Consider the following 17327-nt stretch of genomic DNA (forward strand, 5'->3'; position numbering starts at 1 on the left):
ATATCATTTTTATAAAAACTATATGCATATTTATCAAGTTAAAAATGGGAGTAAATGGAAGTAAACGATATTTTCGAAGAAAATGTTATCTGTAAGAGCAAAAGTTCCCTGAAATGTTGGATTCAATGTAAAATTACAGAGGAATGTCGAATGCAGATCTGGAAAATGTTCGCGCAGCGTTGTCGAGGCGTAATTCGGGAAACGCGCGTAATTCGAGAGCGCATCTGTTTATTGCAAACGCGTGTCCGTTGACTCACCAGAAGAGGCGTTTGCGGCGATAAGATTGACCCGACGCGGCCGGTCATGCTGCAAATTCCGAGCAGGGAATGCCGGAGCGTTGTCGGGAACAGCTCCGCCGTGTAGACGTAGACGGTGCCGAACGCCATGGTGATACACAGCTTTCCGGCCATGTATAAAAGTAAAGGCCCGTAACTCCAGGCTCCTGCGGAACAGAGCGGCGATAAATCACCGGGATCGCGCGCGCCCTGCCATAGCGGCCCATTATAACCGACATAATTACGCGAACAACACGGTCGCGACTAAGCCGAACGACGCCGCCGGCGCACGTAGCGTCGTCTCAACGGCGCTTTTTGCCCCCCTCGGATCCGGATTACACACGTAATATGCAACGCGGCGTATCACACATTCGCAGCTTATATTATATTTTCGCGCGATTATAACTCATATCCGTCCCCGCGCGCTCGCGCTCGCGCTCGCGATTAAACTTCGCGATTCCAACGAGGACACGTGTAAATATGAATAAATCGTAGATCGCGAAAAAGAAGATAAAAAGAGACTCTAACAGCTCCAAATGCACGCCCTTTCGTTTCTCACACGTCGATAAGATATAATCTTAGAAGTAATTGGAAAAGAGCGGAGCAAAAATGTAATAAAAGTATCAACCAAGTTCTTTGAAACGTGACACTAACATTTATATTCATTCACGACGATGCCAGGATGTGTAGCATTAATGAACATGAGCGAAACAGCATTGTTTCAAAAAGGTCTTTTTTTCCTCACCTTGTCGGCATGTTACGTCTACCCTCTTTTGCTCGAAAATGAATGGGATAAGCATTTAAATAGCTCGATGATGAAAGAAAATACGCGGTAGCGAGGCGCATGTCGGCGGCATTAATGTTTCAAAAAATATCCCGAAATTCTCTCTCCTCGTAAAAATTTCTCTAGCGTAAACTCGATTCAACGGCTTTTCATAAGCGACCCACGAAACGAGGATCCATCCTTGTCTGAGAAACCTTCTCTTTTTTTCTTATCCCTTTACCTGTCGGTACGAACTGGATTGCGAGGCAGAACGCCCCGCTCAGCAGGAACGCGCCTGAGAGCGTTGGTTTACGGCCAATGCGATCGGTCAGCACCCAGGCGAGGCAATACGCCGGTATCTCGACCACCGCGACGAGCACGAAATTGATGTACTTATCCCCGGCGAACGCCACGGAATTCAACGACAATCCGTAATAAACGAATGTGTTCGTGAGCCAGCAGAACGAGCAGACCAACAGTCGAATGAGTATCACTGAACTATGTAGAACTTGCACGATCGGTTTCCTCTCGTCCGATATCACTAGCTCGCTTTTCTGAAAGATCGTATCAGTCTCACGGTCGTGTGCGGCATCGTATGCAAATCAGTGTTTTATACCGGCGTTTACAGAGTAATGCAAAAGTTGTTGACTGCACTGGAAATTACGAGCGATAGTTCCCAGCAAACACCAAGTAACTTGAGTAACTCAACAATGTTGAGTAGGAAATTGTAACTTGCGTGTACAAGTTTACTGTTACTTAGTGTTTACTGGATTGTATTTTAGACAACAGTAAGCAAGTTTGCAGATGAGACATTTTCAATATCGTAATTGGGCGCATGTGCGTCTGCGATAAGAAAAAAGAGATAGATGACGTACCGTTTCGTCCTTAGGTACATTTAACTCCTTGAACGAATTGATGGCCTCGTCCGTTACTTGCAGGCCGTTCATTCGAGCTATTTTACGATATATTTTCTCTACTTCGTCGTGTTTACCCTTTGACAGTAGCCACCTTGAAAATGGCATCATATGTTGTGCAAACAGTTATTCCGCAGATAAAAGAATGAAAAGAATTCTACTGTATATAAATATTAATTAATAAATTCCGTTCAATCGTTTACTGTAAAAAAGTTGCATTGAAATGGTAAACGATTCCAGCTAATCTTTCAGATCTTTTAATGCATTTAAGCTAATGGCTTTAGTTATTTTTAATTACTTTCAACTGAATTCGCAATAGATATTGATTGCTCACGTAATCCAATAAATTGCAGATAACATTCGTCGATTTCAAATCTTGCTGATCGATCAAAAGTGATGTCCCAGCGATACGTGAGTGTTCATTAAGTTTAAAAAGGATTACCTGACTGATTCTGGAATGAGCAGAGGCAGGAGAATGGCTAGCAATCCCGGCCCGTACACTACTCTAAGAAGCGTTCGCCAAGATCTTAGCCAACTCGCGATCAAGCCCAGCAAGATCTCACCCATGGCGAACATGCAGCAGATGATGGTGCTCCCGAAGACTCTGTTTTTCACTCCCACCGTCTCCATTCCTGAGAGCAAAAAATATATAAATTATTACCGAACGTATATGTATGTATTTAATTTCCACGCGTAACGGTTGATTACATTAGAAAGAAACGTGAAGCTAATAAACATATCTTCTATAATACATGATTTCTATACAATATGCAATACAATATGCAATACAACAATACAAGATTGTTTTATACTTCAAAATAATTTCGAAACTCTTGACATCGTCTACAAAAAACTTATCGATCAATAAATTTTGATAAAAGACGCCAACGATAGGTATTACCGATAAATCAACTATCGATTAAAAAAAAGTGCATTTTATCAACTTTCCGAACTGTTTCGAGTCGTATTATGCGAAATACAATATGTTTTTCCTGTCCATTCATTTTCCGCGAGTATAATCTCGAGGAATTTTCGAGTGAAAGCTTATTATATCTATCGCAAGGCTCGTTAGTTTTACATTTCCCGGGAATGTTTTGTCACAGAATATATTTTCATAGAAATCTAAATGCGTGTCGCATAAAGCTGCAACTATAATTTTAATAAACGACTAAATAAACACGTGGTAAATCCAGAATAAATAACTCGAAAATATCTACGTTACGCGTGTCGCGTATTTGCATTCCAAACGCCGGAGTAAAGAGCATTGCATCGAGAATTCGCTCCGACGCCGCGCCGCGCCGCCCGCAAACACTCGTAATAGGGCAGGAACGACATAACGCTTACAGGTGTCGCATATTTTTTGCTCTTCCCCCCCGCGTGCATATTTATTGTTCCGTTATTAACGCACCTAGAATAAATCCCGCGCTGTAAATTCCCGCCGCCATGGTGGCATCGAGGAATTCGAATGCGAGAAACATCCAATAATTCACGGAGAAGGAATGTATCAAGCCGCTGACTCCAGACAGAAACGTCGACAGCGTCAAAAAGGTTCGTCTCCCGTACCTGGAAAATAAAAAAGAATGAACGCGGATGTGCCGTCTCCCGTTGTTCGCGGCAAAGCGCATTTCTGCCGTGCCGCAATGCGAAATTCCTCGCGATACCGCGTGATACGCCGCGCTTTCTTATCGAGCGTCTGTGAAATCGAGCTGCAGAAACATTGTTACAGACCATTCGTACAATTTTTGCATTACGTAAAGAACTATGCGTATCTTTTTAACTAAGAATTTTAATCTCGTAACCGACGTAACCGATTGCGATTTATCGCCGAGTACGTAAAGGACGCACAACAGAAACAGTTGCGCGATGCAGCTGATTATCCATACGAGCGTGTCTAACGCGCTCGCAAGGAAAAAGATGTAAAAATAACTATAATGAATTTTTAGACTTTCTAGCTGAGTTGTTATTACGAGGAAAAATAGCTTGTAGGGAAATAATAGCTTTGAAAAAAATAGCTTAGAATTTATCGTGAATTTATCGCTAATTCTCTATAAATATAATCTTAAATTTTATTACGTAATCTAGTTAATTCTTAAATTAGCTGATGTATCGTACGACATAATTTAGATTTATATTTCTCTCCTTGGCAGCACGAAGATATAAATAAAAATGAAAACGCGCGCCGGGGCATCCGTGCCATCCGCGACGAATGTTATGAAATATTTTGTACGAAGTTAATTAATTAAAGCCCCAGGGATATTGCGCTGATCTCTCACCTGTCAGATATGTATCCAGCGAACATCAAGCCGACGAATTGACCGGTATTCTGTATCGTGCCCACCAACGTGAGTTTCCATCGATTAGCGTCGCAGGTGAATCCCCACTGCATCGAGATAAGCGGCGGAAAAGGAAAGAGAAAATAAATCTCGGCCGCTAAATCTCGGCGGATAGAAAATACGCGCGCTGATTACCGCGAGAGCCACATTACCTCGTTGAGTATCGTACGCTCGTTCGGATCGTAAATCCAAGAATCGCAGTCGCGAGTGACGTTGGTGAACGACGCTTCCGTACATGTACCCCAGCTATCATCTCGCACCGCGTAACGCGTGCAACCGGAAATGGCCCCTTTTTCGGTTTTCGGGGCGGAAGCGTTGATCCACAGCGGGTCGAACGTCGTGTTCCCCGCGTGCTCGCATTCCGGCACTAAACATCTGCGTTATAAACAGTTGCTTTTTTCCTTCCTTAATTCTCTAACTCTAACCACGGCTGGCCTCAAGTTTCGATACCGTGTCTCGCAAATACGTTTGAATTACGTATCTTGACTGCGTGTGCATAGGTGAAAGTTCAAACAGCAAAGGATACACATATGCGTACCTGTATTTAACCTCGCCCGCGGTAAATATATAAGCAAGCGTAAATCCTGCCGACAGCATCAACGGTATGCTAATAAATGCGAACATCGCCATCTGGTACAATCCAAATTTTTCCACATCGCTCCCCGCTGATAGACCTTCCGTAGCTCCTACGAAAAATGAACAGAGATTCGGCTGTATGATCCACGCTTCTCGATTAAGAAATCATAACAAGAAAAATCATATTTCGTCATTATGTTAAATCGCATTGTTTCGAAATATTAAACCAACCAAAAAGTATATCTATTTATACAAAGCATCCTGAAAACAAATAAGTGAGGATTCAGTTGTATAATCTGCGTGTTTCAATTAAGGGATCATAACAGGAAAAGCCACATTATATGTCATATTATGTTAAATCACATTATTTTGAAATAATTAAATCAATCGAAAATATCTATTTATCATATTAATTATGAAAACACGCCACGAAAAAGTTCCGCCAATTTGTGTCGTTCCTTATGATATGTAAAATGAGTAATTACACGACATACTTAAACATCTAGGAAATGGCAAGTTATGCAATATTGAATAATCAGATATCTAGAGTCTACGTACAATTACAACGTATATAATCTCCGACATCTCTTTAACAAGCTGGCGTTCATTGTACGTGTATATACATGTATACTTAGTAATTTAATACTACTGCTAAGCAGTGATACTTAAACAACGCTAACTGGAAGAATAATCCGGCTGGAAATATAAGCCCACCTTAATCGTCTCTTCAAACGGCTGACTGTGTGCATAAGACTTCGTACAGTTTGCCTGTGTTATGCAAGATAGAACCGGGCAACATTTATCACTAATTTGTGCAAATGCCTTCGAAATTTAAACAACGAAAAATAAGATACCTTTTTCGCATTAAGTCAGAAGTCGTGAGAAAATGTTAGTTAATTCTGTACAAATTAATACTTTATTTCGATCGTTAACTGTATAAATAAAAGATTCTAATTAACATGGCTGCTTAATATACAAGTTATTAAATGATATACCGAGTACAAAAAATGAGCTTGCTTTCATTTCGTTTTAATTTTTTTTTTTCTTTATTATTATAAGTCGGAAGATATGTACTTTTTTTAGACATTTCTAATAATTTTACACTTCTCGCACGTGTCTTATTGCAGCGCATTTTTATTACATGAAATTTTTCTCAGTTCAAAATTATCCTTCCGATAGCAGAGATCGTCTTTGCATTTCCATTTTATGATTACGTCAACGTGCGAGTATCATTCGTACCATTTTCCAGGCCCGGCCGCAACGAGTCAGCCTCGTCCTTTCTCGAACAGCACAGCCGCATACTGTCGTCTTTTACGTCCCGTAAGCTGCAATCATATTCAGAATTTATACCATTTGCCGGGAATCGCCGCCGCGGCGGCGGCCGATCGAAAGTTCAACTTGGCGCTTTATGTTTCAAGTTTCCTGGGAACATCGCGAATGAAAAATGATGCCAGTCGCGCGCGTCGGACTTGGGCGGGCATTACATAAAGAAACGGGATCAGTTCGCCGCGCGGAGGCGGCTACAGAAAGCTTTTCCCCATAAAAAGCGCCGGAAGAGAGAAAGAGAGAGGGAGAAGGAAAGGGAGAGAGAGAGAGAGGAACTGCCCTCGGAAACGACTTCTCCGCCGAGCAGCCGGAGCTCTATCCCGGCGGTATATAAACAACGCATGCATATAACGACGATGTTGCAGGTGCTGGGGAGTTAGCGGCCCAGCGGCAAATAACGCAAAAAGTACAGCGCATTAGAATCAGGATTATCAGAGCGTAATAATTATTGAGGAACCGAAAAAGGAAGCGTAAAGCTGTGCGCGATGAGAAGCACTATGTGTTTCACCGCGCGCGGCGATACGACACGGAATGATAAAACACGGATCGGACAATCGCTTTGTACGGAAGTCTCGTCGGTCCGTTCTCGGCTTTTCAATTTGCGAGAGCAGCGCGAAATCATTGTATGTGCATGTGTGTATGTGTATGTGTGTATGTGTGCATGTGTGTGTATGCAACGATTACCGTGAAGAGCGTTATCGTAAAAAAAAGCATCTTTGCAAACATTGCAAACATTGAACGCGCAATAAATCTGTTTTATAGAGATTTCTGCCGTCAGGTAATTTAAGCGTGCGTTTTAATGCGGAAAATCCGCGGAGGAGCAACTAACGACTCACGTTTTCCCAGCGCTGTTTCCGCGAGAGACCGTGTTTTTCCGCGAAAAATATACAAAATATCGTTTAATAAACAGGTAATTTGAAAAATGCCCGGAGAAATTCCGCAAACTCCTTCCCGAAGGCCGCGTGCTGACCTCTCGCAAGCACGCGGTTAACTTCTACGTGGGAGCACGTGGTTTATTGATTTCCCCACGGTACACCGGAAACCGGAAAAACCGCCGCGCGCTCGAAAGAGAGAGAGAGAGAAGCCGAAAAGAAAATCGGAACGCCGGAGCTAAATAAAGTAATCTTCCAATTGTGCCAGATCGCGGTGCTCGAAACAATTGTGCAGTTTATCCCATTGCGTCGCGAGATACTGCTTTAGCCGTGTCGAGGCGGTGAAATGCGCAAAGGGAGTAACTGCCGGCGCGCGTATTCGGTTTTACGATACCATTCTGATGTCGCATTAAACGCACACCGCTGCGCTGTGTCTCGCTGAAAGTCTTCAGCCGAAAGTTTATCCATTTTCGCGGATTTACGCGCGCGCGACAGGCATTGTTTCCGCGAAAACGAGGTTTACGAGGAACTAGACAATGTTAATAAATTAATGGAGCGTGCCTTGATATTCCGATTATTATCCGCGCGAGGTGACTCGGGGAAAGTTTCCGTGAACCAAATGGTCTAAGTTAATCTCGAGGACGTCGAGGAGGTTTACGTTGCCTTTAGAATGCGCGTCGCACGAATGAGAGACGACAGAATGAGAAATACTAGTTCCACGATTTTTTCTCTTTATACCCTTTTAGCTCGCGAACGGGGGTTCTCCCGCGTAATAATCGAGCCGTCACGTGATTTCGTACGGATTCTAAATACGATATCGCGATAATGGATTCTAAATATCCGGAGATGCGAATAATACTTGAATTGTAGAAATGTAGAGCAAGAGCGGTTTTATTTACACAAAGATATTATGTCTTATCAGCATAAATAATATGCATAATCATATAATATATATGTAGGGTACAGAGGAAAAACAATCAAAGTCCATTTTTTTCGAAATTGATCTGATCATACGATCTTGTGGCATGTTCAAAGAACTTTCAAAAATTTCTGATTTGTCAAGAACAGTTACAATTCATTGGAAATAAGGCTGAAAGATGTACCGTACTGGGAGATGTCTTCAAACTTAAAATTGCGTTTTTTTTTCTCGAAATTACTCCGGATGGACATTGATCGTTTTATAATAATATTGTATGATTATAAATAATTATAAATACCAAAATTATATATAACTTAAAATCATCATCTAAAATCGAAAATCTAAATTTTATTAAATTACATTACACGAGCTCCAGCACACTTATTCTAAAACTTAAATCTTACACAATACAAGCTAATTATTCTTTCAATAATCGCTTTTATAATTGAAAAATTACTGCTCGTAATTGTTTGGAAAATTTTTATTTGTCACGACAACATTAATAAGAATAACTATCGGCAAGAACTATCAGGAACATATATTATTCTATTTCAACTTCCTCTCTTTCACACTTGTAGAGGTCAATATTTTCGTATGTGCGTATACAGTTATCACAACAGCACCGGTGTATTTACGTACAAAGTACATACTTTGGTGTATTGTAGCCGATAAACGATGGCGACTATCAGTAAATTACACCACGTCGTACGTTTCTTTTTTCCTCCTCGCGTATCGCGTGCACTCGCGAAGGGACTTACGAAGTCGACGTGCACGATCCTCGCTTTTATCTCGCGGTCCAGGAGCGAGAGAACGTTTTCCGCGCGCGCGTATCCTTGTCCGGGCCTTATCTACATATTCTATTACCTTAAAACGGAGCGCTCAAGCCCGACGTCCGTCACGAGTATATACGGGCGTACGGCCTTCTAAACGTCGTAAAACCCGTCTCCGCGCGCGCGAGACACGAGTTGCATGGTGCACTTTTTTGCTCGTCCACACGGACGATCGCCGATAAGCGAATTAATGAATCGCCGCCGCCGCCACCCCCGCTGCCGCTGTAACCATCGGACAACCGCGCACCTGCTTGCTTCTGTCTTGCAAAGACAGCAAGTACTGTCTCCTCGAAGGTAAACGCATTCCACGATGGTGGCTACATGATGTTTGGGCGAGTGGGGGACGACTAAACAATCGGTGGGGGAATAACGATTTATCTTTAAAGTTACGAAGAAACGAGCGCGTAGACTATTAATGGATGTATCGCCGAACGATCCCTACATGAAAGTCGCCGGAAAGTCCTCGGAGAGCACTTTCAAAGTGCGTGGATTCTAGCAGCAGGAAAACACGACCTGGCGCGCATTAATATTAATATCATGTAAATATATTAATATACGAAAACGTCGAGACCTACGTCATCTGAGAAATATCAGAAACAGTTCCAAGGCGCATAGCAATTTTATTTTATATAAATATAAAGTATCTTCTACATGGAAGGTGTTCGAAGTTTCTAAATCGAGAAACGGCAGATACTCGCTCATTAATGAATACTTAAATGTTGCCGTTGCTCCAATTTACGCTGCGTGTTTTTTTTTTCGTCCAGAGTACGGTCGATAAATCATGATGTGTTTATCAATGTGTATTTTGTAAATACTGAAAGCAGCTGTGATTCCATCGCAAGTTTAATATACGAAGATATCGAGACTTACATCGTCAAAAACAGTTCCAAGTATAGCAATTTCATTTTATATAAAGCACCTTCTACATGGGAGGTGTTTGAAATTCCTAAATTTCCTAAATTAGTAATCCTGTCGTTCGATATGTCAACAATTTAATTTGTATTTTTATGTGACGCGCAAAATACTCTCGTATTCGATAATTCGTGCTGCAGTTAATTTCGACAGAAAGCTTTTGACATACGCGCTGTATAATATGTATAATATGTACCCAATACTCGTGCACTAATTAACGTGGAATAGAGATCCATATGGGAATAGGATCACAAAGTCGGGAAGGATATTTTCATGGAAAGGGTTTTTGGGCGTTACCCAGTATATTGAAAGGTTCTGAAGAAATATCGTATATGTAACTGGTTTCAACTAGCTGATTCCGGCTTACGTCGCCTCTCTCGCGTACGCAATAATGCGGTTTTGCTACATCGTGTGAAAGCGAGTGTAAAAAAGAAATCAGAACTGCAATAAATATAATCTGTGATCATCCGTGACTTTTCATGAACTGTTTGCAATTAATTCACAAATGTTTGTCGTAAATGTCTGTCTATTAACAGCATTGTTTTAACAATCGGGTGATGCTGTACAAGTGACATTTTTACGTGTTTTGTCCATCTGTTAAATCAAGCTAAATTTATTTCTACAGAAACAATAAAGGCATTAAACACAAAATAAACACGGACGGTTTATGTGTTAACGATATCTAGAACCCATATCCTATTTAGATAATTTATCACAATGTATATTTAATCGTGAAATCCGGTTGCGATATTTTATATGTGTGACAGATTTTTACAAAAGATTTCGCACACAAACAATAAGAGAGCCAACAGTTGTCATGATATAATATTTATAAGATATAACCGCAGACGTCACACCTTTCGCAGGAAATAAGACAATTTTTTTCTCAAATCACTCTTCGAATCTTTGATACGTTATCATATGTCATTATAGATAAATTTTCATTATAGATTTTATTTTATTATAAATAAATAACGATATTAATATAGTTACATAGCGTAATCGAGATTAAAACTATGAGAAAAATTATCAAAATAATCTCAAATATCTCGAATTGTTTTAACTACAAGAAAGATTTGCATTCATTAAAATATTGCACAAATTTGCAAAAATCATTTTTAAATAATGATTAAATCATTCTTAAATTCGAATTAAATTTTTAACAGTATCCAAATGTGAAAACAGTCTCTTAAATGGAATCAGTATCTTATCACTGAGAAGCAATGAAAAATATTGCAACAGTTATAAGCACTGCGTTTAATGAGATTTCACTGGAGAGAATCAGTTAGTGGTGGATTATTCCGATCAATGATATTAGAGTGCTCAAAACAGTGGCTATAAACAGCAAGCTTAAAAGCAAAAAGAATAATGATTGAAAACTTGAATACTGTAGTTGAATACCCACAGATACGAAGATTTTTATCAAGAAATAATCTAAAATTTAGAAAACTTTAAAAGTTACACACATTTTGCTATTATATGCGGTTACCAGTGAAATCTTACTTCTACTGGCCACAATCAGTAAGATGTAAGACGGGAGAACAAAGGAATGCGATCATTCGTATTGAAAATAAGTAAAATACTCACTAATCCTCATCTGTGTAATATCAGTTACTGTTTTAATCAGCAAAATTTTCATTCGTTTTAAGAGAGTACGTGGCTCTCATTAAATTATGCATAAAATGTAAAGATATTTTTCATTACCGCATTTATCACGCAGATAAATGATATGTGATATCATTTGTCGTAACGTTATTAATGATATTTGGAATATTAATAATTGATTTATACCGAAATATAAAATTAAGATTTAATACTATATTATACTGAAGTACATGATAAACTTTAACGGAGCCCAATCGCGACGAGATAATTATATTGATACGTATGTTATCCTACTGTTAATTATCTAATTGATAATTTAACTTGATAAAAACTTTAATTACTTAATTGATATTTAAGATCGTAAAAATATCGTTTCTCTCATATCAGAAATTGTCATTAAATGATATGCCCGATTTGAAATTAAATTGCTATCGCCAGCGCGAAAATGGATTACAACTCGTGCCATTACATATAAGCAATTTTTTGTGTTTATATTTTCGTGTCTCACATATACTTTTTCGAATCATTGTATTGGAATTACGCTTCTTTTCATTCCTCGTGCAAGGCTTTCTTGAGCAGTCGAAAGTCTTTTTTCTTACGACGACAAATTAGTCATTTACACGCCGTTTCCGAATCGAAACAGAATGAACCATATTCGATTGCTTCTTCGTGACTATACTCGTGAAAGTCTAGTATTTGCAGATTCCTGTTTAGGTAAATAAGATAACAAAATAGCTGCAGGTGATATTGGGTAAAAGCGATCGACTATGCAAACTCGATACGACGGTGTCACTATCCAATGGCAAACAAGACGTTTTGCTGGGGGACTCATCTCATATTGTGCTGCACTTTGCGCAAACGCTGCTACGGAAATATTGTAAGCACGCTGTGACGTGTGCTTACAAAACAAACACGCGCAAACACGAGGAAAAATTTAAAAGGGGGATTTATTATGTGAGAGACTATATTACTCTTAAGGACGATTTATGAGCAACGTTAAAAAGACCATTTCTTCACACAATATCTTCATACCTAGTCTGCATCTTCTTCCTATTTTCTTCTCTTTAAAGCAATAGGATTAGTTCTTATCGCACAGACAAGAATTTTTGCCAATTAACTTAATTATATGTATATCAAATAGTATCACTGATTTATGATTTCGTTACTATGACTATAACACGATTGTACAACAAGAATTAGTCGCGAATTATGAGTTAATAAAACGCGAAAGAAATTAGATTATGTAAACTGTTCGTCACTTAAATTGTATTTCCATATATTTCGCTTCATATATGAAGGAACAATGGAATTCATCCGCAATTGCGAATATTCTTTTGATCTGGACGTGAAAGAGCGACTGCAATACGCACATCGGTAATAAAAGTATGACGAGAACCGAATGAAATGAAGCTCCAAGTGTGACCTCAGTCCGAATCGATGTTAGTGTTCATCATGCGAGACTTGAACTCGTTACCGAACCTTGATCGCTATAGATAATGTATCGTGACAATGAACTGCGAGAGAAAACATACGTGATGGGTTTAATGAAAAGGCGAAACAAAGTACGAATACTAATCGCGAAAATACCACGTACACGCTGCAGAAAGTGTTATAATAAATGATTTATCGCAATCAAACTTTGTACATCTCATGACGAAATTCGGTATCTCTTCGTCAACAAAAGTCTCGGAAGATTATCGTCACTTATCATATATTTTCCATTTTCAATACTTTTAAAATTATTTTAAATATATATTGTTTTAATAAAGTATTTAAATAAAGTCTGAAAATTAAATAACAAATCTATATCATCTATTTTCTGTTATTCGTTAATTTATGAAAAATTATTTGTTTTTAGATATTTTTAACGTAAAAGATATTGACAACGCTTCGAAATTTTTGTTAAAAATTTATAAATTTACGAAATCTCTTGTAATCTCTAAACTGCTCAAGAAATTTCATCAATAAAGCTTCACACACTAAAGTCTTGCGCGACACTCTGTATAACGCTTTGCATATACTAATACACATAAGTATTGACCTAGACATTATCTTAACGACGCGCAACTCAGTTCTGAACTTGGTTCGGCGTGTACTTGCTGCTCTCCGCGTTTGAATATTTAACTTGCATTTTATGCAAAACTAACATACACCGGCGTTAATGGCTATAACTGTATGTAACGAGTTTATGAATATATTGATAAGAACGAGATTGTTAATCGCTTTGTATACACGAGGAAGCGGATTTCAAATTTATAATTGTCGCCTCTTTATGTTATAATAATACGGCATATATCATCGAGAGTGCGTTAACACGGCCGGGGTGTTTTTCGCATCCGGCAAAATTGGTCTGATATTTTTAACTTTGTAAAATTACGCTGGGAAAATGCCGACGTAATAATTGGCGCTCAACCGGTCAATTTAATGATATGTTTATTCGTTTACGTTTCAACGCACGCAGTTCGATGCCCCTCTTTGATATTTTTACGCAGCAACGCACTGTTCCGCATCTGTTCGTATCGCCGTATAAAGTTACAATCCCGTTAAATATGTTAAATTTAGAAATTGGCCCGAGCACTCCACGTACGCACGTACTTTGAAAGTATACGCGACTTTTTAAATTTAATTTAATGTATTTAAACAAAGATAGATTTACATACATCATCAGCTTCAGTTTCTTTACACAATAACTTACGAAATTGTGTGTGGGTGTGTGATTAAATATAGTACACAAAAAATTATCTACGACTGACTGATTCGAAACAAGCGATGAAAAACAACGAATTTCAATATTAGCATAATACATAAACAAACAAATATCCATAATCTTGCTACAGATATTTTTGTACACAAATTTTCAAAAGAAATTCATAACAATGGTACGATTTGATCAGTTTTATAAATTACTGTATATTATAAATTGTTCTTGAAGTAACATTCTAAAATTGTAAAATATTAAAATATTAAAACACTGATATAATAAGCTGTTCCGCTTTTATAAATTAACACATATTTGACTACGACAATTGATACGATAATATTATTATACATATAATAATTATGATATGATAGAAGTATCCAGAAGAGTGCTAAACTTGTCGTCAACCGAAGACAGTTAACTTATCGAATAAAATAATAATTTAAAAAAAACAAGTTGAACAAGGCAATAATCTCTAATACAAGTAAGCCGTAATCATGCTCGTCAAATATCTAATCAATGCCGCTAGCTCCATATCTTATAAATTCTTCATTTTAATCATATGTAGGTCGCCACTGCTTCTACTCATGCTCCTACTATATCGTTTAACTAAAACAATGATAATTTAACTAAACCAGTGGAGTTAAAATAATACTGTTTTATGTTAAAATAATAAATTTCGACACACACGGTAGTTAAAAATAACAAAATGTTATTTAATTCAAGGTACTGTTTAAAATTTTATCCTTTAATATTTAACAAATCATCTTTTGCCAGCAAAGTCCAACGAGCGACTGGATGAAATCCTTTTAATGAAAGCTTCACAGAGGCACGAAGGATCGAGCGATATCTCACGGAGGATACTCACCTTCCAAAGCCCATGGTGGCACCGTATCGCGACATGAACCGCCCGATCGCAATCTCTCACTGACTCGCGTGCGAAAATCGCGGAAGCTCGCGAGAAAAAAAGCGCTGGCGCGCGAAAGAAAAAGGAAAGAGAAGACCGTCTCGTCGCGAAGCTGCGACTTTGTTCTGCAACCGCGTGTCGCGAGCGTGCAAATACTTGGAAACTTCTCGCTGGCCCGTGCTTAATCACACATGATAGAAAAGGCTGGTGCCATAGGGATGAGCTGAAGTAGGAGGCGGCGGCGGATGAGATGTGGGCGGATGTGGACGACGACGACGACGACGACGACGACGACGACGACGACGACGACGACGACGACGACAATGATGACGAAAGTTGAGGCGCTAACGCCGTCTTCAGCAGCGGAATATGTTTTTTTCCGCCGTCTCCCTTATCTACCTCATTATCTGAAAGTTGGGTCAACAAACTGCGTACGCGGGATGCAGACGGCACGGCTGCATCAGACTTTTAATCGCGGTCAGACACCGCTTCACGCACTCTCGGGAGGGTACGCACGCCGCACCTCTCGTTAACGCATCCGTCGCGTCGCGTTAACTATTAAACGATTGCAGGCGGATTTGAGACTCGCTGTTCACGCGGCACTTCCACGCCATTCGCCGCCCACGTGACAAATAATCGGAAAATAACACGAACTTCAGTTGACGACCGATTGACAAAGATCTGTGAATCACACAGCACGTTGTTCTCCTCGTCTCGAAACTCCGACGCGAATCGAACAAAGCTCCGGCCACGTGACTCACGACGGAACGTTTGCGCGATTACATCTGTCATGATTTAATTGATCTTCGAGTGTGTTATCAAAGTGCTTGACATAAAATCGCGTGTTTTTATTGATTAGAAGCTAAAATCGAAACAGAATTTTAGATTTTACAACGCTGATGAGCCGAGCGCACGTTATTGCGGAATACAATATTATTTGCAATTCATTAACTCGCTACGGTTGTTTTCAGCGAGAAGCCAATTTCGCGAAGCAAATCATAGATGCGTAAAAATAATGATCTTTTTTTTTGCGACCGAAATTAAACGGTTACATTTTTCATTTGCATTTATACGACATGACGTCCGCCATCCGCGTCCCTACGTCCCTACGTCCCTACGTCTTGAATTTTAACGTAACGCCTATATCTATTTTGATTAACAATAAGATACAAAAATTTATTCTGTGAAATATAATTTTTAATCAAATTTTTATTTAATAAATCGTTCTACATTTTTGTCAGAAATATATAGATTTGTATTATTATGTGCGTGCGTTACATTGTGTGTTACACACATTGTTTCTCGCTATTTCATAAATATAGGTGATAAAACGGGAGTGATATTATCGATAATTAGTATTGTGTATTCTTTAGTAATTAATATTATACGTTTATTTATATCGCAAATTTTTTTTCTGGGTATTTACCCACGACACTACGACTTATTCGCGTTCAAATAGTTTAACCCCAATTCACTCAACCAATTAAGTTAATTCACCCATCATATAGTATTAATGTATCTACAGTTAAATAGAATATAAATTTAATACGAAAGTATGTACGCGAATATTCTTAAGGACCAACGTGTCGTTTTTTCTTATTATATACCTTCTTTCTCTTTTTCCTATAATTTGCTAAATGTTACTTACAAACACTTATCATTATCTTATCATTATCTCAAGACAAGACGCCGAGTTAAGGAAAATGTAGATCGATCGTAGGAAAACAACATTAATATCGCGTATTAAGAGATCATAGTTATTCGAAGTGATAATTCTCTTGATTGATATATGTTTTAATAATCATTCTAATATTGCAACAAAATAATTACAGCAACGTACTTTTATAAAACTGAATTTTCTTATAATAGTCATAACTTATGACTATTGACTAAAAAATCCTCGAAAATAGTTTAAAAAGGAGGATAAAAGGAGGATATTTAAAATTATAATTACATTATAATTTCTTCGCTAAAGTATATAAAGTTACAGAACTACATTTCGTCTTGTCACGATTTATAAAATAATATCTACTACATTTTTTGTAAATGCTAACAAAAAATGTAATTTGAATCATAAAAACTATTGTTCTATAAATAAAATTGCAATTATACATTTTTAAAATATATCTGAATTTAATATTAAAAAGAAAACTAATATATATAAATATATATATATTAGATATGTCTGTTTCTCACCCTCTTAATTTTTCCTGAAATAGTTCCTTGGAATTTATAATTATAAAACATAAGAATATTAAAATTATAATTTATTATAATAATAAAATTATAATAAAAATATTATAATATTAAATTAACAATATCAAATTTCAAGATCTGCGTGCACGTCAGGTGTCGTAAATTCTCATTAAATTCTAAATCTCATTCAATTCTAATTAA

At 38.2% G+C, this 17327-nt stretch overlaps 1 protein-coding gene across 4 annotated transcripts in view; it reads right to left on the minus strand.

Annotated features, from left to right (window-relative positions):
• LOC139774295 (solute carrier family 22 member 21) overlaps positions 1-15562 on the minus strand; it is a 122370-nt gene extending 106808 nt beyond the window's left edge. The window contains exons 1-10 of one of the 4 annotated variants that reach the window (XM_071709477.1): positions 14892-15562; positions 6101-6186; positions 4824-4971; positions 4438-4660; positions 4226-4332; positions 3361-3515; positions 2395-2584; positions 1914-2046; positions 1280-1592; positions 258-442 (exon numbers count right to left, since the gene is read on the minus strand). In XM_071709477.1, the coding sequence (XP_071565578.1) occupies positions 258-442; positions 1280-1592; positions 1914-2046; positions 2395-2584; positions 3361-3515; positions 4226-4332; positions 4438-4660; positions 4824-4971; positions 6101-6186; positions 14892-14926 (1575 nt within the window). In that variant the 5' untranslated portion in view covers positions 14927-15562. Of the gene's footprint in view, positions 1-257; positions 443-1279; positions 1593-1913; positions 2047-2394; positions 2585-3360; positions 3516-4225; positions 4333-4437; positions 4661-4823; positions 4972-6100; positions 6187-8628; positions 8820-8842; positions 9095-14891 lie in introns of those variants that run through there. The other 3 variants (XM_071709476.1, XM_071709478.1, XM_071709479.1) reach the window with 3 other exon arrangements.
• Positions 15563-17327: the final 1765 nt, after the last annotated feature.

Source organism: Temnothorax nylanderi, unplaced genomic scaffold (assembly GCF_030848795.1).
Source record: "Temnothorax nylanderi isolate EJ_2023f unplaced genomic scaffold, tnyl_v1.0 TNYL_tig0077_pilon, whole genome shotgun sequence".
NCBI lineage: Eukaryota > Metazoa > Arthropoda > Insecta > Hymenoptera > Formicidae > Temnothorax > Temnothorax nylanderi.